At 43.9% G+C, this 25,938-nt stretch overlaps 1 protein-coding gene across 1 annotated transcript in view; it reads right to left on the bottom strand.

Moving 5' to 3' along the window:
* Positions 1-24,378, bottom strand: part of ext1b (exostosin glycosyltransferase 1b) — a 78,045-nt gene extending 53,667 nt beyond the window's left edge. Inside the window, exon 1 of the mRNA XM_066675930.1 lies at positions 22,646-24,378. Within this exon, the coding sequence (XP_066532027.1) occupies positions 22,646-23,595 (950 nt within the window). The 5' untranslated portion in view covers positions 23,596-24,378. The remainder of the gene's footprint in view (positions 1-22,645) is intronic.
* Positions 24,379-25,938: the final 1,560 nt, after the last annotated feature.

Below are 25,938 nucleotides of genomic sequence, written 5' to 3'. Positions count from 1 at the left end.
AACACACGCTGATATTTGGAGTGATCCAAATGAAAATATGGAAAAAAATAAAATAAAATAAATAAATAAAAAGAAAGACTGGGCTTACGAATGCCCAAATTAAATTCCCGATAATAAGTTGATAGCTCAAGAGTCTAATCACATTCCAATAGCTACTGCTCTTTAATAAGCTCCAAATTCCGTGAGAGAGAACTCACAGGATTTACTCTCACGTGATGTCAATATAAGGAATGACTGCTGTTAGAATGTGCTTATTATTAATGGATTATCACCAGATTAGCTGTACCAACCACTATAAGTCACTGATTTATGCAAAAAAATTTCTTTACATCATCTCTGCAAAAAAAAAAAAAAAAAAAAAAAAGACAGCTGTTGATAATAATTTTTGGGTTGCAGCACGGCTGGGATTCAGGCTTGCGTCCTCCTGGTTATATCCGGCAGCTCTGATATAAACAAGACAAGCATGAGGCACAACATGTTTTACTATATTTCAGCAATACATGCTTTACTGATCAATTAAAGAAAAAACTTTTAAAAACCACTGTAATTTATACAGGTGCTGGAAAGCACTGGTTTGGACAGGAGCAAAGTCACAGAGATGTTCTGAATAATGAAAACGATTCTCGGTTACGTCATGTTAGTTCAGAAATGTGTCGTTAATAAGCTTCAACTGTTGTTCAGGAGGAGAACTAGTGAAAATGTAAGTATGTATTGTCTCTTTCTCTCTGGTTGCCTTGTAAAAATAACAGCACAGTGGTGTGTGGTGGCTGCTTTCTAACAGCTCTTATTTGGACTACAGAGGAACGCCGGTATGTCTGCCTCTTCCTTTGACAAGCCGCTGTTTTCCAAGAATAACCTTTGCCCTCTGATCCGCACACAACCTTGCAAAGGCTACATGGAGCCATTGCCACCTGCTTCTTTCTGATCTACACCATGGGTATAGTAAACACACACACACACATCGAAAGTGCACAACAATGAGCAAACACACTGGATATACTGAGGGACAGCTCCTTATATAAACTGAAAGCACATGTACACGCTCTGTCTCTATCGCTCTCTCTCCCTCTCTCTCTCTCTCTCTCTCACACACTCACACACACACACACCATCATCATCAAGTAAACCAACCCTAGTTGACATCTATAACAGGCTACCATTTGATCCACATGCCATCTCGTGTCTGTGCGCATGTTACTGCTTACAGAATTACGTCATGTGTCTATGACCTACGATATAGGACCATATAGAAGTTGGTAAAAATAACCAGACAGCTGTAAATTACGATGATTAATCATCAGGGACCATGGCACAAAAAGAAACCCACATCATATTTCTCAGTTAGGACCCAGCCCCCACACCACCCAAAAAAACACTTGCACTAATAGGCCATAGTCATACTAGTAAAACCCTGCTGGTCCTTAAGAAACCAGAGAGGAGGGGTTTGACTGTGTGCACGCGTGTGTGTGCTGGAGTGTTCTTTCATGTGTTGTGAATTTCCACTCATATCAGTGCGTAAAGAAGACTGAGGCTAACCAGAATAGCACAAAAAACATTTCCCATGCCAATAAAAGTGAAGTCTGGGGCCACTGAGATCCAGCCGCCATCTGCAAATCGCACAAAGCTGCCTTCAACACAAGCCCTGCCGACTACATCCCCATCACAAAAAAGGGCAAGCGCTTCAAATTCTATAGGTGTGTTGTCTTCAATGCTCTTGTCCCTACAGCACTGAACCCTAAATTAACCCAGCCTTTCAAATAATGCTGCACTTCCCAAAACACGGGACTAGCTTAGGGCCAACAAGGGAGGCCCTGGTGAAACCTATATGCATTTTCACGTACGTGGGTTGAGCATTGTTTAAATTAATTTGCATTTGTTTACTTAATCCAGTATTTGAACAAGTTTTTAGTTCATTTACCCCCCCCCTCCCCCTTTGTGATTTCAGATCATTACCAACCACGCACTTTCACTCTTTAGGTCTCCTCCAAAGAGACAATGCAACCAAGCTGAGAGAAAGAATACCAGCACATGCATCTTCAGAGGCTTGTAAAATGGTGCCACATATTTCCCAAACACCAGTAACATAATGCCCGGTGGCAGCTCAGCACGCTTATAGGATACTTAAAGTGCCCTTTTCTGGTATGTTATTTAGGACGCGTACATTTGCTCACATTGTGCTAAGCGACAAAAAAGGCCAAATATGTTCTCTCTTGGACTTTCAGCCGCATACAGAAATGTTATCACCAGTAATCGACTTCTCCAAGCAGTGGTCAAAAAGGCTCATCCCTTTTAATAAACACCACTACATCTTTGTCATTATCCACATGCAGAGCACATCCAACCAAACAGATGCTCAGGAAAAATGACCATCGCTATTAAACACCTCTACATCTCTAGTACCATCCGCATGCAGAGCACATCCACTGAAACAGTAGATACTCAGTGCCCGTTTAATACAATGCTAAAACAGGGGGCCGTCCACCAGCTATTCAGAGTGAGCTGTGACAAACACCGGGCCATTCACCAGCCGCTCAGGCCCTGGGGGGGGGGGGGGGGGGGTCATTTGCATATCTACAGAGCTTCACATAAAGATGCCTATCTCAATCTGCTTTGCATCAGCCACATGCAGCGCAGAGCCTTTCCTGTCAAATCCATGCTCCACGGACATGGGAACGGGCTTGCGGCCGGGCTCGAGCTATAAATAATAAATTGCTCGGCTGTCCAAAGAGGGTCAAGAGTGCAGGTGATGAAATCTTTGATGATAGGGATGAGCAGAAGATGTGGAGAGGAGAGGACAGAACTAAAATATCTCAGAGGTGGAAGAGCACAGCACAAACTGACATGCGCCTAAGACATGAGTGACAGTGAAAGCTGAATGTAATACACATAGGTGAATACACACACACACACACACACACACACACACACACACACCTTTTACATAAGCACTTTATTCCCATTATCTGTTAAGTGCCATTATGATCTGCAAAACTATACTTTTTGGGGCTACACTGACAAAGAGATGGACACTTCAATGCCCTGCTATGATTCAATAAGGCTAAATGGAAAATGTGCAGGAGGATTTCTACAGAACTCTAAATCTGGCAATCCACACAGTCCTTTTTAATGTGTGTACACCCTCATATTTAGTGAATTCTGTTACTTTAAGGTGTACCCACTATGGCGAGCTTCACATGATCTTAAGATAGCCTGTATATTTTGTCCAATATCTGCAACTGTGGGCTGTAGAGCAGTGCAAATTTGTTCTCTGGACTGACAGAACTCAATGAAATTGTCCAACCTTAAAAAAGACAAACTATTAAACTAACACTAGGTAAGAGTTTGTATTTTCGCTTGTGGGCTCCCCCTACAGCAGCAGAGGGTATTTTTTTTTTCTTTTCTGAAATCAAGGAGGAGGGTGGTTTCCTAATCTCCTCCATAAGCTACATTGCACAGTTTCTGCAGTGAAGAGACCAGAGTAGCAATGACAGGGGCTCCAATTTCCCCATTACAGGTAAGTGAAGCATTACAATGATTATTGAAGCTGTAAGCTTAAAAATACTACATAGTGTTCCTTTAACTTCCTAATTACGAAGAAAATGATTTTCCTTCTTGGCCATACAGTGTATTAAAATGTAGAAAGCAGAGATATATGCAATTTGGTGTATCATCAACACCACTTCACTGTTAAATAGAGCCAAACAAAAGACTCAAAAGACTGTTTCGAGACCAAAAAATAAATAAATTTACACACACATCTGATGAGACCATACATTCGGAAACCATATAACCATATAGAGAACATTGCTCAATATTGAATAAGCACAAACATGGCCACTAGACTAGGACAATAATTATAAAGACCTATATTGCTATTAACTATATCACTCTCATCCAAATTCAACTACACTCTTACTCTGTAGCTTGCATTTTTAATGATATAATTGTCTTCTGTAAAACCAATTCATGGTGGGTTTATTTATTATTAAAATTAAGCTTGATTTGAGGAAATTAGCAGCAGGTGAACAAGTTCTCGCTTGTCTATTCAGGTCTGTTTTTCCAGAAAGATGGGTTTGAAAATGGCCTGTTCCGACAGGTTATGCAAAACCCTTTTGTGGTCATATTTGGTCAGTGAAAGTAGGTGGTTCTTGGCCACAATCTGACCAGAAAACAAACTCACTGTACGCCTGAAGTCAAACAAGTGATTGCAAGCCATACCAACCAAAACAAACACTGACTCCCTAAAAGATTGTAAATTTTAGTGCTGTGTAACAAACGTTGGGCCTTTGGAGGGCTGCCATCTTTGTACAGAAAGCGCTAGAAGCGCTTATTTAGAATACACTGGTGTCTAGCTTAAAGCTCAGCTCAGAAAATACTGGAAGACTGTTCCCACAGAAAAAGCTAAATTCCCAAAACAGCTAATGTTTTCCCCATGATGAAAGCGAACCACCACCTGATTCCACCCTTCATGAAGCCAACGGCCAGGTGTTTTACCTGCCGCCATTTTTCAGGGCATTTTCTGGGGAGCCACAGGTGCTTGGACCCATCACTCATGCAGGAGGCAGCTCAATGCCAAGCTTCTAGTGCAGACTGACAGCGTGTGTTGCTGGAGTCCTTTGCTGTTCTGGTTGATGTGTGGGGCTGTTGTAGAGCAGCGGCACATCTAGCAGGAAGGACTGGACGGCTGGGAATTTCCCACAGCGCCTGCAAGCCACCTGATCAGAGCATCAGCGCAAAGTACAACAAAGCGCCTGGATTTCCTCCATCTTCACAGACACAAGGCGAGGAGGGAGGGCAGAGAGGGGGAGGAACAGAGGGAAAGAGAAGAGAGAAGGCAAGAAAAAGGAAAGAAATGGGGGGGGGGGGATTGTGGATGGAGGAAAAGGGGAGGTGAGATTAGGCTGGCTTCCAACAGTTCTGCTTCAATCAAATCCGGCCTGAAAATGTGGTGCATGGGGCTGGCCACACGTGCGCACACCCACACAAAATCACTTAAAAACATGGTCTGAAGAGGATTCTGGGGAAAACCAGAAACAGACATTCCTTCCAGTTGAACCTCAAAACTCCCCTCAAATTTCACTCAACATTTCACTAATATATGCATTTTATAGCATTCTGAAACGTACAAACCCATATAACTTCATGTTTACTGGGCTTTTTACAGATGTACAGAAAATGTAGCAATTTTTGGCCATAAATTCTTTGTCCTGAAACATTTCCCTCAAACTAACAACATGTAATACAGGATGCCAGGATCACCTTGGCTTCTGTTGCTGTGAATGGCTAGATGACATTTTTTCTCCTCACCTGACAAGAAAAAAAGATGCAAAAAGGGTATTAAAACAGCACTTATTCAAATTCCATATCTATAGACAAAGAACGGCCTAGTAATTTTGTTGAAAACACATTTCAGATTTAATAATTTTTAAATCTCCCAGGCGTACAAATGCTGTTAACAGGGCAGGCTCACTACTGAGGTCTGGCCTCTCCCTTTTCCCTGGTGCCAACTGAACACACATATCTCTCTAACCCAGTACCCTTCACCTGAAGCTGAGTGGAGCCAACACTCACACGGGCCCATAACCCAGAGCTCTGCTACTGAAGAGTTTATTGATTGAGCAAACTTGGTCTGAATATGTATTTAGAGGAGCCGAATGCCAAACCCTGTCATAATGCCGCTCGATAGCCCCCCGTGCTCTTTCTGTGCCCTTTTCATACGGGAGATTGCTGAGCTGGGAGCTTTTGAAGTGTTTGTCAACTAGCTGGTAAAGGAGAGGAGGCAATTGAAGAAGCATAAGAGGCCATTAAACAGCTTTCAATACAAGCTCAGGTCTGGTACTTAAGCTCACACAAATGTTTTTACTTAGAAAATGTAACTGCCCACTGTGATGGTTCTACTGAAAGCCTTCGTGTTTTGGAATGAAGAACACAATCTGTTTTTCAGGGAGAGTTGAGAGTGACAGAATGGAAACGATATTGTTCCAAACACATTAAGCTGCTCTGTCAAAATGCTTGCTACTGAGGACTGAAGACATGCTTTCTATTCTGCTGGATAAAACTGTTCATCTCGGAACAAATGAATTGTACGAATACAGCAGTGGCAATATATCAACTTCAACTGGAATTGTTATTATTTGATTATGATTCTATAATATAATTATATATATATATATATATATACACACACACACACACACACACACACACACACCACAGCTAGAATTAAAATCACTTCTCTTGAACATGCAATTTATGATTACGATATAAAGATGATTCATTTTTCAGCAACGGTTCATGTGTGGGATGACAACATTTTATTCAAAAGGAACACAGAGACCCAAGGATTTTCAATAACAAGTACTTGGCGTGCCCAGAGGCACAATGGGAGCGTCAGTTTAGCCCTTTGCCATGGGAAAGTGCAGGATTTGGACAACAGGGAAGCACTGCTTGACTGGGCAAGTAGATTCTGGCAATGTGTTAAACAAGCAGGATAATATTACACAAGCAGTTAAATCCTGCGTGGGTTAGCCTAATCACATAAAAGCTCACACTGCAATCATACTCCATCACATTTGTTTAACTGTAATAACCTTTGTAGTAATCTTTGACCTGTTTCACTGCTCAGAAGTAAAACCCTAGATAAGTGTATTGCCCTGTGCACTTTAACTGAAATACAGATTAATCACATTAGCCTGTGCAGTTAATCACAATGAACTGCATTCGTTTTATGTGCTCTACGTTGTCACTGATGAAAAAAAGTGCATGTTGGTGTTGTAATGGAGTAGATGTTGTTTTATAGTTTATAAATATCAATTTGCCCAAACGACTGCAGAGTTCAGATAAACCTCAAAATGAAACTGACATTTTTGCATTTAAAATGTTACATGGACGCATTTGTCTTGATGTACTTTGGTGATAAGGTCAGAGCACTGCAGGAGCTGGTAACAACGTTTATCAAGACAGCGATCAAGTTTCTATTTAGAAGCTGTATTTGAATAACAGAACATCCAGCTCAGAGTAACGGTAACAGAGGTTGAAGAGCAGGGTTTCAGAGTGGATTTACAGGGTCACATTTTTATAAATAATAGCATTAATAATTAATCACCTGCACAAGTTATTAGCACGGTTTATTTGACAACAACTAATACCACAATACACAGACATTCCACACTGATGACTGAGTTAGACTGAGTAAAATCATGTCTCTGATTAGAAACTTTTTATAACATGCAATACTTCAACCACTGATGGCTTTTGTGGAAGTGGAGATATTAGGCCGAGCTAATGCATCGGCAGAGTTAATGTATCATGGCTCCTGCCAGGCAGCCTGAGAGGAGAGCACTAGAGCAGGCCGCTCTCTGAAGGGCAATCAGTGACCAGAGCTGATAAGCATTTCACGAACTGGTTTTAAAATGGTTTCCAAAAGCTCCCCTGGCACAGGCCCAGTGTGCAAACAAAATGCTGAGTAACCACTCGGCCAGATACTGTATTAGACTCTAATCAGACACGAGCCAAATGTACATGACAGCGAGCTGGAATGGTCTGCTCAGAACTTCTTGGCTGGAGGGTGTATGGAGGACCTCTAAATAGCTGCACTGACCCTTAACTGACTGTAAAGCACAGAGGAGATTGCTTTCTCCCCTCCAGGCTTCAGCATTTGGTTCGGTTTAATTAAAAATCCAAAGACCCCCTGTAGTTAGGGAGAGGTAGAGGTTTGAACTTTACAGAGTGTGAGAAACAGAGCGCAATGCTTACAACTCTGAGGATCGCTGTCAGTCTTTAAGTCAGTACCAACGCTTTTCATTTCCTTTACGCTGCAAGCAAAGTTTAAAGAACAAGTATGAAGGAAGTTAGATGAGTTTAATTTCAGCAAAACACAGGTTGTAGAAACAGCTCAGATTGGGGTTTGGTTTCAGATAAAGGGTGACTGACAAGCACAAATATGACTTTAAATGGCCTCATTCAATGGATCTCTTTTTTTAGTGCAGAGAAATCTGAAGTTGTTTGAACGGAGGGAAACTTCAATATCAGACATGGAAAACACTTCAATATCAGTGCCTTCAAACAAATCAAACCACTTCAAAACTTCCTTCAATTTGCGTAGCAGCGTTAGTTTTTTATACTGTGAGTCATTCCTCAATCTCCCCTAGTACAACCTGGACTATTATGTGATTCATTTATCTGTCAGATCTGCATCACACATAAATAGCCTGCACAATTTCAATCAATTAGCTAAATGTTATATACCTACTTCGTGAAAAAATATCCAAAACCTCAGCTAAAGCTAGTCAACTCATGCCCTAGACCTAACAGATACAGCAGAAACAGAAGAGTGTATAGTGGCGGAGCCCAACAGGATTATTTCACCAGTTATTTCACTGTAACAAGTCAACAAAATTGAATACACAACATATTTTCAACAAAAATGTCAAAGACAGGTAATCTACAGACTCATTTAGTGCAAAACACTAAATAATCAACTTCAAAATAAGCAAGGTGTTTGCTGAGTAAATCAAGTTCGATGGCAGAACATGCTGTGCTTTGCCTACGGAACATGAAGCAGTGGGAATTCCAGTGCCACCCTCGTTGGCACATGCCTGCGGCTGCTCCAAAACAGCCAGGGACACCATTTCCATTTCCTGTCAGAGTGGATGGATATTCCAACCGTGTGACAGACAGGTCTTATAATCACAGCAGCTAGTCTAAGAATGTTTGGATTAACAGGCATGTAGCGCACAGAACAAGAGAAAAAAAAAACAGAAAAAAGAAAGCACACAACTTTTTCCTGCCCTCCCACAACACCCCCCCCCCCGGTGAGGCAAGAGACTGCCAAGAGTTCGTCACAGCACAATGCAGCAAATAAAGTGCGCAGAGGCTAAGAAAGGCTTTCGCTGTGGGCTTTTATTCTTTCCCCGCGGCCAGACAGCTTTTGTGTTGCGATCCGGTAGGAGGGCACAATGGCAGTGGCTTGGCATGGAAAATGTGTTTCGGAGCCGTGATGGATGCAGCTGTGCTGAAGCACTGTACTCGATCGTGGAGGACTGCCTGCCTAGGCCCTTCGTTTCCTTTCATTAAAGCCCCCCGGCCTGAGCCGCTAATGAAGGCAGTGTGTAATTACACAGCCACTTCCCCACGGCTCTATAGAAAAATAGCCAGGCTAATGCCGGTTCTCTGCTTTGCTCGAGCTCCCAGACAATGATCGATTTCACCAAAGAGCTGGAGAAGGGGGCTCTTCTTGGCTCTCCATTTGTTAGGGCGAGAATTTTTAATGAGCGAAGTAAAGAAAGTATTACCTCATAGCAAAAGGTCTTTAATGACACATTCTAAGAGTGGGTATAGCCATCAGGAGTGATTTGGCAGCCACGGCGCTGGAAAAGACCCAAGGTGTTTGAGGCGAGACCAATTTGCACACAGATGACATGCAGATGGCTCTTCTGGAGGCCCTGGTCAAAAGAGCTACATGATATAAAAGAGCACACAAGAGAAAGGGGACCCGAGAGAGCTGTTTGTCTTGGCGTGGTTCAACCTTTTGTGTGGCTTGAGATTGGGACGGCGTGAAACCTCAAGCTATGCTAGCACTCTTGCCATCTAACACCCCCCATGTTTTCACTGACAAGACACATTGGAAAATTGTAAATCAGCACTGGACTGCCATTTGGAATGCCGAGCAGCTGTTGCCCCTCAACTTACATCCAGTCGCACGAGGTTCAGGCCAAAAACCTTCGGCCACGTCCTCGGGTGAGTAGCTGCTACAGGGCCAGTGGACTGGAACGCCCACAATCAGCTGCACGTGCGATTCAGCCATGTGCTAAATTACAGCCGCCGACAGCCTTCTTCAACCTCTGCACTTGACAATTTCATCCCGCCATTCAGACTTTCTCCAGCGGCACCAGGCTCTTTCTGCCACATAATTGCATTCGGGGGAGCCAGCCTCCACATCGTCCCTGCTGAAGAGGGGGCGTTTGAAAGAAAGAAAGAAAGACCGTGAGACAGAGAGAGAGACCAGGACGGAACAGGTGTGGAGCTTGACAATGTCATTAGAGGACACGGTGTTGAACTCCAGCAATCCTCTTGTGTCTACCATAATGAAGTTCTGCAGGTCGCCGTGTATACTCCCTCAGCTTACAGCATACCTCATAATTAAGTTCCTTTTCTCCTCTGAAGGCAGAGGGAGAGAGAGAAAGAGATTCAAGTCGTTCCCCAGGTACATGGACTCAGTGGAATGTGACGTGCAGCAGAAGACACTTATTTCTGCCTATTAACTTCCTCAAGGATAGACCCAACCTTGGCCCTCCACCCTGCCCTGGGAAGCCCTTACAAATAAAAGGCCACAGAGCTAAGGGGCCACTCCAGACAGTAGCTACATTAACGTGAACGTGAGCTGAACCTCGTCACAATTGCAGTAATTGCTTCTCTGGGTGGGCTGGAGAATTCTGTAAGCTGATTTCAAGCTAAATCCACACCAATGGAGGTCGTGCAGAGAGGCTTCAATATTCCACCATCAGCAATCATACAGCGGCACTCTGCCAGACGGATAAGCAATGGCAGAAATTACCATAATGTAATGGAAGAGAATGCCAGCTTGATTAAGATGAAGTGCTTCCTGTTCTCCTGCTGTACTCTCCCCCTGTATGGATTGCATTCTGCAAGGGGTGAATTGCTCAATTCGAGCTCCGGATGACTCCATCTGTATCACCTCACTTAATTTAACGGAAATGATCTCAGGAACATTTAGAACCTGTACTTTCTCCATTGCTTTCCTTTTGATATCTCGGCTTTGACGCTGCGGCTGATTCCGTCTATGGCTGCTGACACCTTCAACAAGCTTGGCTGAGTGACGGAACACAAATCACCGGCAGAGTTATGATAAGCAGGCGTAGGCCCTGTCAATCACGGTGCAGAGAGGAGATGGCAGCCGCTAAAGGAGCCACTGGAAGGCAGTAAGCAACACTTAAAATGTTGCTGAGGCTGAGAGTTAGCAGGGGGAAAAAATGAAAATGCATAATGTACAAGCTATAAGTGCTTTTTATATACACCTCACTCCTCAACTACAGCAAATCGCATTAACTGCCAATATGCAAAGAGGAATTCTGAAAAGGCGATAGCAAGCAGATGTGGGGAATGGTTTGCAAAGCCTCATTCAAAACCTGTCTATTAGGAATGGGAAAAGCTTGGTGACCAAGGAAAGAGCGGCCCTGTGAAATGCTTACATAGAGGTAATCCTAAACTCATCCTTGTTGCTAAACAGAAAAGGTGCTCCCCAGTTGGTGGCTGTAGCACAAAAAGGAAGGAGGGTTATTTCATCCAGCAAGGATCAGGCAGTGCTGAAGAGATTAGTTCACAAAACCCAGCCCTTATTCAAATCCCAAACATATAATAAGCTTACCCAGGAGAGGTACAGCAGTGTCTACACACACCACTCAAAACCTGCTCATTGTTAGTCAACTTGTTTTCTCTCACACAACAGACAAAGCTGAAAAAGACGTCAGCATGGCTCTCTGAACTGACCCACTGTTTATTCTAAAGATCTATTCCAAAGACTGAATGCCATATTCAGCAACAGGATCCATGAGATCCTTTTCTTCCTGTTCTACAAAGAGGTTAATCCGGAAGAGCGGTGATAATCAGTGCTCGATTTACCACTCCACTAGAGAAAACTTACTTAATTAATCTGTAACCTCTTCCTTCATCCAGTGATCTCACCTAATGGTTTCAGTAACCCATTAAGCAAGTCTAATGCCATAAAGTTGTGGGAAAATGCCTAAAAGCAGAGTTCACAGCTCCCTTGTGGCACACTGCAGCAGCCTGGAAGATGAACTGCCATCTTAAAAAAAGTAATCTGTACCTTGAACTTTCAGAGATTTAAGGCTTATCCAAATGATACTCTGCATAAGCTGTAAGGGAATAATCAATACAGCGATATTTTGTTTTTCTCTTTTAGCAAAAGTCAAGTTCATCAATCTTGCCATTATACTCCAGCTCTAGGCGGAAAGGTCTCAGTAACAAGCCTGTGTCAAATCCCTCCTCTAATTTAAAACAAGTCTCAGAAGGTAGGCCAGGTCATTGTTTTATAACGCAGAGCAGAAAACAAAGTGAGAGCACCTGTATGAATGTACGAGTGGACATGCTGTACACAATCCCAAGTATAAATACATGAATAAAATCCAGCTGTTGAATAATTCAGCTGCAATGCTGCCAAGGTTCCACATGAGAGGACACATTTAAAGCAACTCCAGGACTCAGCTAAACAAGAAGCGCCAGGGAAGCAAACCACTGGACTACAGCAGACAAGTGCTGAGTGGAGGGGGGCGGAAAAGGAGAGCGGAGAAGAAAAATGTTTTTTCAACATTTATTGACAATACAAAGCAAATCAACTCAAGACGCCACATTGATTGGTTTGCCAGAAAGACACCAAGGAAACTGAACAAGTCTCCCACTGCTGTATGTGCAGTAATGGGCATGGGAGCAGAATGGGAATGTCGCTGCTTGACTGAGCTCAGAGGGCTCAACATATCCCACTGATCTGCATAGTGAGGAGCTTTTGGTGCAGAAAAATAAATGCTAAAAGCTTCCTTGCAGAGAGGAGTTTATCTGTGCTGAATACGTAGAGCTGCATGATTGGTGAAAAAAGAAAAAGAAAAAAGGTCCAGATCCTTCACAGAGGAACACAAGAACACTACCAAACATGCTCTTGAGCAAGTCCTACAAAACCCAAGAGAAGAAGAACAAGAGACATTCATTCAAAAAAGGGCCCTGAGTCATATGTAGTGAAAGCTGAGAGTTTAAACCAAGTTTTGTTTTCAGTGTAATGGCATGAAGCCATGCTATGTCATTAAAATCCCTGCTAATCCTGAAAACTGGCACCTGATGGATAATCAAACTGCACTGTGAACTAAAGATGGAGCCATTGCTCTGGAGGCCACCTCCATGGCTTCAACAGACTACACCTGGTCCCTTTCCTCATTCTAAAAGGGAAACACTACACAATCAAGGCTAACATGGAGGCAGGGGAAGCATCTGCAAAAAACACTTCTGTTTTAACCTCGTCGGGCTGTGGGGAAATAAACACTGCAGTAGCAGAAACACTCGTCAGCACCAAGAAGAGTACGAATAAATAAAAGAGAGATAGAGAAAATGAGACGTGCGGTATATTCCCAGCAAAGACTTCCTTCAGTGAACGCTTGCGGCTTTGATGCGGCGAATGTGGCTCACCCAGACATGACGAGAAGAGGATGCAGGTTAAAAATAAGTCACAGAGAGCAAGAGAGAGAGAGAGAAATCCTGCTGATAAATTGCATCTTGCAGCTCAGCTCACCCACTGCATATGCTAAGCCGTTCTGCTTCAGCCGAGGTAGACTCCAATGAACAAAGTCACACCAACTCTGACTGATTCAAGATTCCAGGCCTAAATAAGATTCAGCATCAGGTGTCGGGTAACCTGCTACTTGAAAAAATGCAGTTATTTGGGAGTACAAAACACCAGCATGACTACAAGGATACCAGGGATTGCTTAGCACTCTGAAGCACTATTAGGATGGGATTAGTTTTACATGGGGAGGTCAGGTAATGTAACGTTTACCAGCATGTCGGTGATTTTGACTCCATTTAAATCCAAAAAATTTAATTTTATGGACTGCACACTAGCATTGGATGGTATATCTGTAATACTGTATATCGTGGTATTTAAAAATGTGGATGGTACCTGAAAATGATTGACGTGTCATGTCTAATTTCTGTTCTGTGTTTATTTTAAGCACAAGACCAGGGTTCATTAATGTGCATTTAAGAGAGCCACAGGAAGGGGGCACTGTAGGAGTTCATGACTGGTGATGTCATGCACTGAAAACTGGTGGGAGTGGGACAAAAGCCCAGTAGCCCATTTCAGTTGTGCATTTAGTAGTGATTTAAGGCTTAAAAGGGAGGGAAAGGGTTCTGAAAACAAACACAAAAACGAAGACCCTTCACTGGACTTTGTGCTGATTTGAGAGTTGTTTCTCGCTGGAGCATGGTCTATGGTCCATATCATATCATGGTCTTTTTTTGCTTATTTTCAAACTTTTCTCTTCTCTCATATTTTTTAATCATCAGAGTGTTTATCATCAACACGTGTCGGTGCGCACTGTTGGGCTGTGCAGAACAGAAGTGCACAGCAAAGCTCAGCACAAACACTCCAAAAAATCCTTTACTGGACTTTGTGCTCACAGATAAGTGTCAAGTCCCTGGTATGATGATATGGAAATGTGGATACTGCCAATTAATACTGCACACTCATGTGTTACCCGCTATAATCACAACCATAGAAATAAACTCAGATGACATGAATCCAATCCAAACTGCCATATGGGTAAAAATAATAACTATTCTGTGGAACCTACAAAATGCAAATATTAAAATGACAGAAAATGATTTCATTTCATGCAGTTGATTCTTGACTATAGGCCTAAATACCCACGCTAAAGACAATGCTGCACCCACAAAAGACAGCAAGGCAGACAGTTGAGTTAAATAAAATAATGGCTAAATTAAATATTTTGACATTTACTACTCTCCTTCTGAGTGAAGGCAGTGTATAATTCAAGAATCCACTCCCATCTCTGTCATTTATACAAGAATCACGATACCAAGAGGCTCAACCATAAACTTTACAGACGTCCTGTGGTCAAATTGCATTACTCCACCTCCCCATGGAACACTAATCCTGTCCAAATGCTACTTAAAAACCGATCTTTAACCCAGTTCCAAAATGTCTAAAAGGCAACTTGGTTTCCAGCTACTATGAGGATCCGAATATGTCTGCAAATGTGACATGCATCAATCTTTCTTAATAAACAGTCTGTGTGTAGAGTATAACACCAGTCTGACCATTCAGAACCATGCTCTTCCCTGAGGGGAGTGGGAGAGGGAGGTGTTGTGAGTGCTGGAGCAGACGGAGGGCCACCAGCTGCACACTGTCCTACATTCACCGCAAACAGCCACTCTGGCTTTCCCTAAGGAGGCCCAAAAGAAAGCAATGAACAAATGTGAGGGTCAGTTCAAAAAACCAAAAACAAACTTTGTTGAAAGGGATAAACTGCACAAATTCTATACCCCATAAATCAATTGTGTGCTGTCCTCTGACCAGATGCCTTGTGCCCACTCTCCTCAAAACCCCTCCACCCCCCCACCCCAAAACAGCTCAGTCACTGAACCGTTAAGTGGGGCGGAATCTGCCAAATGAAGGTCAGCATAGTATCTGCATGGCTATTGTCGTGGCTATCCAAGGTTCAAAAGCAAAGGCAGAGATCAGACTCGCTATAGGCACTGACTGAGACAGCAGCGAGGGGAGCTCAGATGGGTAACGTAGGAAGTTTGAGCAGGAGAGGGGTGGGCTAATGGATTTGCTCTGAGGAGTTACTGGGGTTGAGAAGAGGGGGCCCATGGTGTCAACAAGGCACAGGCTGCGAAAGAATCTGAGCAAACTTCTGCACAAAGGAGCCCCTCAGCGCCTGAGGGTTAGAGAGAGCGGGACACACACATTTCACTGGAGAGGAAGTCAAATCAAGCCATAAAACAGCACAAGCCATTAGATCGGCTAGCACTTAAACAAAACACTCTTTCTACAGCCACCCCCGCTGGCCACCCTACCCTCTCTCCCTCTTCACACATTATGTGCACACATTGCTCGGTCAATAATGCCTGTTTTCCTTTTAAACAACCCCCTCTAATTACATATTGCAGAGTCTGAGTAGCAATAAAAATGTTTGTTTTCATTTCTCACAAAAAAAAAAAAAACGATTCGGCAATACAGTAATTCTATTGTGTTAAAGGTCAACAAGGCCTGTGACTGACAGTAATGGTCAGAAGCCATGAAAGGGTGACAAGTCTTTGTGAAGTGTTCTGATAACACAGAACACCCCTTAAGTTATTTACACCCCCGAAGCCTCCGAAGGAGATGAAGTGTTGTCCCCGCTGGCCCAGTCTGGTCCAACGCGTAGCTAAAATAGGCCAAGGCATCTGCCCACTGCTCATCCCTGACAAGAGCGATCTGTCAGCTCCAGAGTGTCGATGGAGGCCAGTGAGTCAATCGAGGATTGAGTGACATGTCCTCACAGAAAGAAGCCTTGTCTCTCACTCTCACACACCTCATGAGGAGAGTGTGATAATGGGTGAGAGCCAATGGCTCGTTTACATGCCGTTCACTAAGCTATGACCAGCCACACTGCCAAACAAAAAAAGATAGCGCTCCCCACAGAGAACAAATTACACCTATTTACTCTTCACTTCCTCTAGATTTTAGCTTTGATAAAACCTTACAAGTAGAAACCATTTGGCCAGCACAGATCTATATACAGCAGTTTGCTTGAGTCTCTGACGTGATAAATACTATAAACTATGCATAATTTTTTGCATGTGCTGTTTCATAGATATTTAAGATATTTTTAGATGATTAAAGGAACACTAGGTAGTATTTTTTAACTTCAAATTACACCCTCTCTGTAATGCTTCACTGATGTGTAATAGGGACAACAGAGTCTATGTTGTTGCTACTCTGGGATCAATGAATTACAACTCTAGGGGGTGACCTTGAGCTAATATGCCAAAACTTTCCTAGTGTTCTTTAAGGAAAAACTAAAAATATTATAGATAATTGTGAAAAAAGGAACAGGTTTTGATGAAAAGAACACATCGCTAACTGTCAAGTGTTATGGTAGAGCAAATGTGTTTTGAGGTTTTGAGGACGTCCGTGGCACAGGAAGCTCTGCATAGGTAGATGGAAGAACAGATTACACTAAAAAACAGAAACAGAAAGTTTGTGGTTAGATATGCTTAAATATGCTCTGCATGCAAGACGGCCCAAAGAACTACAAAACAAGAAGAGTTCTACAAGAAAGCCTGGCTGAAAGTTCTAAAACTTGTGCATTAATATGTATTTCAGTTAGCAAAATGAGATTCGCAGGACTCCCAAGGTGACCTGAGGTGTGTTATGCAGAACTAACTTTGGATCTTTGTGTATAATTTACTGAGGTCATCCTGTTAGTATTAATGCATGCCTCAGAAAGGTCTCTCTCTCCCTCTCTATCTCTCTCAGCATGTTCTCGACTAAGACCATGACACAAACTTCCTGGGGAAAAACGTACAGACAAAAATAAACCTCTTCCCTGCCGCCTGTTCAGATCTGCGCTTCGCGTTGGACTTTGAGAGCATTATCTCAGTTTACTTCACTAATTCCTGTCCATTTCCACATCAATATTTAACAAACAAGGGAATCACAATATCTTCTCCCATCAGTTCTACTCTAGAGGGACAAATGGGAGAGCCAACAGTCTCTCTCAACAAACTTGGAGCCTTTCAAGTAGCGTGGCATAAACAAGCCCAATTTCCACACAAACCCTTTGATCTTAAGGCCTCAGCGAGGAAATTCTCCTCTCATTAAAGACCTCAGCCAGTAGCCAATCAAATGGCTGCCTCTGTAAATTCCTTTTCAAAGGGGAACCAATTGGCTGCCTGCCTCCTACTTCAGAAGGAGAGACGCTTTTACCACTTTACCTTCCACTTATTAATTCATGAACGTCAAGCGCTCCCTGACAGGCCGTGGATAAAAAGGCTCGTTTTGTGCCTTCTTATCCTGTACTCTCATTTACTGCCACTTGAATTGCCTCAATCCTTCCAAAGCGCTTCTGCTTGGTGGCACGTAATACTGTGGCGCATGACTACAACTCATGCGGCATTTGCTGTAGTCCAAACATCAATGAATTGATGCATTGGTTAAAGCTGTCAGGCTTAATATTAATGACTACTAGGTTGGGATACTGCGTTGAAGGTTATTGGGTTGTGTGAAGGAGGACCAAATGTTTAAAAAAAATAAATAAATCATGTGCTCCCTCAGACCTTGGGTAGATAAGTACATGTGCTTTTTGTCAAGGGTTTCGGTGGGATTCCTTTTCTGCCCCCATCCTTTCGACTGAGGGGAATTTCCCTATGATAATCCTCCTGGGTCAGTGAACAGGGGGCTTGTCCTAGGCCACACAAGCAGGAACAGAGAGAGGGGTCACCATTAGGATCAGTGCACACACATGCGTGTGAGAAACATGGCTATAGTGTGACAGATAAGTTTGAAAAACATTCCATACTGAGTCACTTCCAGCTTACAGAAGGCCTCAACTTTCCCAGAACTAAGTCACTCAAAGTCACTTGAAGAACTAACTGTACTTCTACCATCTGAGAAACTGTAAAAGTGAAAGCAGACAACACAGGCAACCTACAAACTCCACAACAACACACAATTAAAAAGGATTCGCTGATTAAGATAAAGCAGTCACACCACATTATGCGCAGAAATATATAATCAACTATCAGTAATTGAGCAGAACTCTATTCTGGCTAATTACCTCTGCATTAGCATTTTTTTCCACACAATCACGGGCCACTGCTTTAAGTGAGAGAAGATCATGAAAAATTCATGATTTATTAATGCGACACCAGAAACAAATAACAGAAGCAGTAGGGAAGATGTTGGGCATGCAGAAACTGCACAAATAAAACATTTGTGTTAACCTGAATAGAGCCAGCCCTGCCACGCCAGAACAAGTGTCACAACAGTGCTCCATTTTGTCATTTACCTCTAGCAGCATGCAACAGAATACCAGAACAAAAACATAAACAAGGTTTGTTGTATTCCGGAAAAAAAAAAGTGAAACACACCCTAGAGCTTCCATTCCCCAAATAATTCCATCAAAATGGGTTCTGGGCAATTTATAGAAGCAAACACACTCCCCCAACTCGCCTCAAGATTATTCGAAGGAAGTTGAACTCACACTGTCGAAAGAGGCTGACGATAAGCTTTCTTTGATGGAAATTTACCATAAAAGTCTAGTGTGGGTGAATTACAGAAACGCTGGACTGTGTCCTCAAATGGCCAAGAAAAGAGACATCACTTTACAAAGTCAATAAACGTGGAAGTACCCGGTTAAGTATTAAACGGCAAATCATCACCCAGCATTTTAACAAAAACTCTGCACTACAAACATTACCCTTCCATGTCTGCGCACTCATTTTCCAGGAAACAGGATTTGCCGGATTTAAAAAAAATGTGTGTGGGGGGGGGGGGCTTTAAGACACTGATGGAGCCGCAGCCTGGATGCCAGGTTGAATATCCCCCCATGGATGAGGGATTTAAAATCATTTCCTCCATCTGTATCTGATCAATGTGACAACTTCCACAAATCACACTGAGATGGATAGGATTTCCTCAGTATTCCCAGGCAGTGACCAGTGAAGGCTCTGAATGATTCTCTTGTTTACTAATGCATGGCACTGCGCTAGAGTCTTATGTCAACTTAGTGAAGGCTGGAATATTGTCCCCAGCACCAGGCCTCTATTAATCTTGAGTGACACTCAGCTGGACAACCAGGACATCAAGATGGGCAGGTGCAGGGTGGTTTCGAGCTGTGGTTGGCATATTAATGGGCTTAAATGGTTCCACTGGGTTTGGCTGTGAAATAGTGGCAATAGTTAATACCTTGCTCTTAAATCTCGTCAGGCATAAAACATAAGAACATTAAAAGATCTTGAAAAGCCGAGGGAAAAACGGCCAAGTTGGTTTAAGAGGTTTGGAAGCCACAAACTGTAGGAATATTACTGCCTAGATATGCTGGAACACAAAACTGGAATCAGCCCCTTTGATCCAAGGAGGGAAGGCTCTGTTTTAGATACAAGGCACTTATTTCCAGTACATTGTGTAACCACCACTGATTTGACAGGAAACATGTACAATCAAATTCATCACAGAGATACAGCTGAGCAAGTTTGCCAAGTTGAGTCAGATCATTTTCCTAGGTTTAGAGTTAACACTGTACTGGACAGCAGCCAATACTGGAAACTCTGACATAATGCATGTCCCTGTGTAAGAAGGGGGATGTACCAATCCTTCCAAAAAATAATAATAAAAAAAACGCATCACATCCAGGGGCCTCATGGGTTTTCGCACGTCCAGAAAAGTGACTAATGGTTAGGCATGGATACAGAACGACAGCAGCATTACTGTAGGTTTATCTGGATGCATAACATGCCTGTACAAAGAAATGATTTAAACCTGGTAGGAAAGAAATGGCCCAGTCATGCACCACGCTTAGGCCTCGTCAAACTGGCCAGCTTAATTTGCTAACTTCAATCAGCTTCCCCAGCTCTCCCCTTTCCCCATAGACAGGCAGAAAAAAAAAGCAATAATAAGAAGGAGCGGGCCCGTGTCAGCTGCGGCAATTCTGCTGGGCTCAGCTTGCTCAGGTTCCAAACAGCTGTCCACAAACACACCCGCTTCCCAATTAACATCAGTGTGTCCTGCTGAGTAGCACCTCTGCAGTGTCATGGGAGGGAAGGGTTCAATGCCAAAAATATCCTTGCACATTAGTGCCATGGCTAAGCAGGAGGGAGCGAGAGTGGGAGGCTGAGTGGTGACCTGGCGCAGGTGCACAGCCACAAATATTCCTCGGGAAAGAATAGCTCCACTGCAGTCTGATAACACATGTTTAATTACCAGCTGACATTAGAATACGAGGGATTCTAAGTTACACGATTGTGCTGGAGATAACACTGGTGCGTCTATGAGGCAGGAACTGTTCCTATTTCTGTACAGTGTTAACATAGTATCCCAATGTGTAGGGATGCACATTTGTGGACATTGTGGGTAGAGGCTGTAATCTGTTATTTTTCAAATACATAATTGCCTATGTACAAGCTCATTAGCCCAATACTGTCTAAATAAGACATATCACAACAAATGCTGGTGTAAAATGTACAATATCTTACTAAATTAGCTAAATCCATTGTAGCGTTGAAGTTCCAAGAAGCACATGATTTTTTTTTTTACCCTCTTCCACAAAATACCAAGGCAATGTTTGCACTCTTTAACTAGTGAGACAAGGTCAACATGGATGAGTCCGTCTCATTCCACCCTTCAGTTGATGTGCACACTGCTTAATGTTCAGGTAAATGAAACGTGTCCAAGCATATCCTACTTAGACTTCAACATCATAAGCCAGAAGAAGTGTGTGAAATATGAGATGGAAAAAAATTCCTCTGCTGGAGAAGGGTGAAGTGGAGGAAAGTGCACCGGCCCAGTCATTCACACAGATGTGCGTGCAAGTAATGAGCTGAGGCCAGAAAGAGAGAGAGAGCCAAGGCCTGTATCCCTCAACTCAAAGCTTTCTGAGATTGTGCCCACCCTGTCAATAGCTCTCATTGGCAATAAAAGCAGTTCACAATCTGGAAATCACACGCAGAGTCCATGTGCTCTGATTTGTCTCCAGAGCGATCAGGACAAACAGAGCTCCGGGGCATGTTCAATTCAATTTCGAGTTCAATTCAATTTTTATATGTGGTGCTTTTCACATCAGCCGTCGCCCCAAAAGCAGCCTCAGATCCTTTCAAGCAGAGAGGGGGCAACAGAGGATAGTGGAAGGAACAAGCTTAAAGAGTAAGAACACAGTGCCAAAGACTCAAAAGAAAATCTCATTCTCCAGCGGTCAAATACAGGAATTATAACATGAATCTTAGAATTTAATTTCTTTTTAATTTTTGTAAAGAAATGAGAAACTGGAAATGGCAATTGCCCTTTACTAATGGAGCTAAAATCTCATGACTATTAGAGCACTAAAAATGATCCAGAATTACTTGACGGGGAAAAACCCTGGTCAATTATCTTTTATTCTAAGCTAAGAATGTGTTTTTTTTTCTGTGAAGTCACAAAGACATCCTGGAAAAGCCATTAGAACTGGACAAACTCTATCCAAGAGGTGACTGACTGGACATAGGGTTACAGAACTAGAAGTTGGTACGTAAGAAGTTGTAATAAAAGAGCCACTACACGTGTCACACAAAGCATTAAAAAGAATTCCCCTAATCTACAAGTACCGTGGGAGCCGGAAAGCAAACAGCTGGGTCTAAAAGGACTTCTCAAAAAACTATTTCTAAATACATAAATAAGCCAAAAGTTTACACAGTTTAATTGGAGCATTGCTTAGTTCTGTTACTACTGGACAGTCCTGACACTGTCCGAATGACCGCTTTTGCAAATCAACTACAGCCGGGAAACTGCAGTGTAGAGCCTGGAGATAAGGGAAAAGAGCAAGAACAGCAGAAGTGTCTGTCACTGCACCAACTGGAATTAATGCAGGTGTGTCCAGCTGCAAATCTGAAGGAGCTTTCTCCAGTTCAGCACTTTCCCAGCACAAACACACTTGCTTCAACTCTGCAGTCGGTGATCAGATTCAGGAGATGTGATAGAGCAGAAGTATGTCTTTATTTATTTATTTAATTAGCAGCAGAATTCAACAATCTGGGTCTGAAAAGACTGCCCAAAAGGGCAACGGGCATCCCGTGGTTGGGCTACTGTCGGACAGTTCTCAGGTATCTGGCTGTCACAACCCTGCTGTGGGAACCCGCAGTGTGGCAGGGTAACCAAAGAGAGAGAGGTGTTTATCTCTCAACCCACTGCTGGGCATAAGGCAGGTGTGGTCAGCTGGAGGACCCTGCTCAAAGGCACCTGCTTCAGCTCAGCAGTTTGAACACAGGTGTATTAAGTGCATTTGATCCAGGGAATCCAGACTCTGCCCTCCAGAGTGGACGAGATGTGAACACCCCCCCCCCCTTGTTTTAGGCTTATACTCACTTGTCATACTCAGCGTTGTCCTTGTCGCAGCGTGCGTCCTTGTGCTTCTGCCAGTCCTTGCCATGCTTGCATGTGGTGAGCAGCACCACGTCCTCGGCGTTGTGGACATGGTAGAGGGCATTGCGCGTATCAGAGCCGATGCCGGTTAGGTAGCGCTTCCCTTTGAACACCAGCATGTACTTGCGGAAGGGCGGGATGGTGTTGGCTCGCAGGTGGCCCCTCTCCCCTCCGCTACGTGGGTGCTCTTTGGGGAAGAGCGGGATGGACACGTCGAAGTGGGGCCGAAAGTTCTCGGTGCTGACGCTCGCCTTGGCCAGCATGGCCTGTCCGATGTCGAAGCCCAGGTCTTCGGTGTAGTCGGGCCACGTGCCCGAGTACAGGTTGAAGATCAGATGGTTGCGGCCGTCGTTCCACAGCGGCAGGCTCTGCACCTTGGCCTTGAGATTGTGCACGTAGTGCGGAGACAGCTGGTCGCGGTCCAGAGTGTCCAGGCTGAGCACGAAGACGCACGCGCGGCTCGGGTCCGTCGTGTAGAAGCGCGAGCCCTCGATAGCCGCCAGGATGCTTTGGTAGCTCTCGGAGATCTTCTCGCCCTTCTGCTGCGGGTACACGTACACGTAGAAGCCGTTGTGGCGACGGCACAGCGAGAAGTCGAAACACGACTCCATGCGGCAGCGCTTGGCTCGGTACACGCTGGCGAGCACCTCGCGCTTGTGCCGCGGCGACACGTGTGCGTTGTACTCCTCGGTGTCCGTCTCGTCCCACGGGCTGAACGGCTGGAAGCGCTCGGAGGCGGACGCGTGTGGCCAAGGCTGACCGGAGCGTCGCCCCCTGCCGCGCTCATACCGGCCAGGGACCGGCGCGGAGCCCGGGACGCCGCCGAAGTAGAGCAGCAGCGCGACGGAAGCGCCCGTCAGCAGCGAGATCACGTAGCGCTTCTTGGCCTGCATGGGAGCTCGCTCAGCGGCGTCGAGGGGCTCCAAACTCGGGCACTCTCGCTCTCACCGCCTCCGGCTCCGCGGCTCCGGCGCCATCTTCCAGCCTGCACGGGGTCGCTCAGCTTCGGATTCCGTTCCCGCACCAAGAGGCCGGTCCAGCGCATGTGGGCGACTTGAGAAAGGCTAGTTCCACACTCTACCAGGGACCGGGTCGGAACCTGAGGGACTCATTGGGGGTCTAACAAACACTAACCTTCACTTCAGCCTACTCTCATCCAGAGAAAGTAACGCTAGCCCCGCGGCTAACACTCTGGTTTTTGCCGTCCAAACAACTTCTATCGGCGGTGGGTAGGGGGGAGCAGGAGGAGGGGGTCCTGGTAGTTTTTCCCCCCTCTTTAAAGAGCTCTCATAAAGCGGAGAGATGTGAAGTGAAGTCAGTCCTCAAAAACAGCTGAGATTTCTCCTCCTCCGCTGTAAACACGGGTCCCGTCTCACTCCATTTACCTCAAGGAAAGAAGACTACCACTGAAGCGCATGGGGATGAAAAGGGGGGGCGGCTCACCGTAACCTCACAAACCCCTGCATTTCTTTCTCTCGGTTTCTCGGCAAACAGACCGTCACACGCGAATGAAATAGATCCGTTTCGCGAGGGTTTTCATGGGTCCAATGAGAAGAGAGAACAAGCGGCGCGAAGAAGACAAACAGAGGCGTGTTCAGTCGTCGTGTACGGCTTGAAAATCTCTGAGTTGTCCGTCTGAACCCTGGAGCCCGGCTCCTGAGCGCTCAGCTCTCTCTCTCTCTCTCTCGCGTCCCGACACGACGGCAGCTATACGCCCCGCCCACCTCGCTGCGTCCCACGCTCTGATTGGACAGAGTCGCGGAGAGGAAAGGGTGGGGCGTTGATGGCACCCCTTCTTTACCACAGCGCTGCCGGCCATGATGCACAAAAACACAGAACTGACACAGAAGAGAAACGTAGAAGTGACCCGCAACCACTTCAGGGCAGTTTATCCCCAACCATGTTGCTGGAGGCCCACGTTTAAGCCATCCTCGCTCATAACACATTTGCCTCAATCATTAAATTGCATCCCCACAATTTTCCAAATAATTTCCCCATTATTTACATGTATGGAAATGAGTTCTCCAGGCAGGGAAAGCTCTAAAAACTTGCCCTCCAGGACTAGGGCTGGAAAACACAGAAAAGCCACGCCGTTTGTTGTAGCTTTAAGTGAATGTAGCTTTGTCTCATTTTAATATGTTTTTAACCTAACTAACAACTGATGATTAATAGTTTTTAAATTGAAATCTTAAAAGGGTCATTTTCGCCATTGTAATTATAGCTTACATTATTAACAGTGTTGCTTTACCATTTAATTTTTAGAATTTAAATTACAGAGCTTGGGACATGCCTGTAGTTACACAAAACCAAACCACATGCTTTTTGACAACATAATCATAACTAAGGGTCTCACATATTTTCAGTATTCAAAAAGTGGTTATATTATTTAAAAAAAAACCTAAACAAGCCTGGATCCCAACTTATGGATAATAAATAGCAATTTCATTATTTAAGATAATTAGATATTGCTACAAATTTACAAATATGAAGGTAACCCACACATGAAAATCAGAAATTACAGTAGCTTAAGGAAGAGATTAAGATACATATTTGCTTATATTATATTTACCTATGATCCACACCCTTGTCTCACTAGTCACTGACCAATCAGAAAGAGTTGCATGCATTTCACTAGAAGACTTATATAGATGTTATTCCTGTGTTTATCTAGAGATAGAGAAGAAATATCTACCAATGATCTGAATATAATAATGAAAATATAAATATGGCCAGTGCTGTGGGAAATGCTACCAACAAATTAATTTATATCATAACGGTATGCTACAAATCATAGTACACTATGTACACACATTAATATATCTTACAGTATATTTATATTTAACTATACAGGAGCACACTAAAATTGCAGTGGCTGTTATTGACCACTTTCAGAAAACAGAGGAAGACAAAGGAAGGTTCACTGTTGACAATTAACACGATACACCTCTCTAATCTCTGTGTAAAGAGCTGTGAAAATGCGGATAAACTATCTCTTTTCACACAGAGAAATGTGTGGCTGAATCAAGAGGTTTACTGGATAAAGCAGAGCTCCTGAAAAGTCACTTAGACGTTTTCATCAAGCGGTTCGATTGGAAGGGGTTGGTAATTACTCGAGCAGAGTTGGGTGAGAAGGCTGGGAGAGTGGCCAGGATCCTGGGGTTAAACAGCACAGCAGCAGGGAAAAGAAAGCCTCCCAAATAGAACATGACCCTTTCATTTTTCACTCACCTCTTTAG

This window comes from Hoplias malabaricus, chromosome 6 (genome assembly GCF_029633855.1).
Source record: "Hoplias malabaricus isolate fHopMal1 chromosome 6, fHopMal1.hap1, whole genome shotgun sequence".
Taxonomy (NCBI): Eukaryota; Metazoa; Chordata; class Actinopteri; order Characiformes; family Erythrinidae; genus Hoplias; species Hoplias malabaricus.
This window is presented reverse-complemented; position numbering and strand designations above follow the sequence as displayed.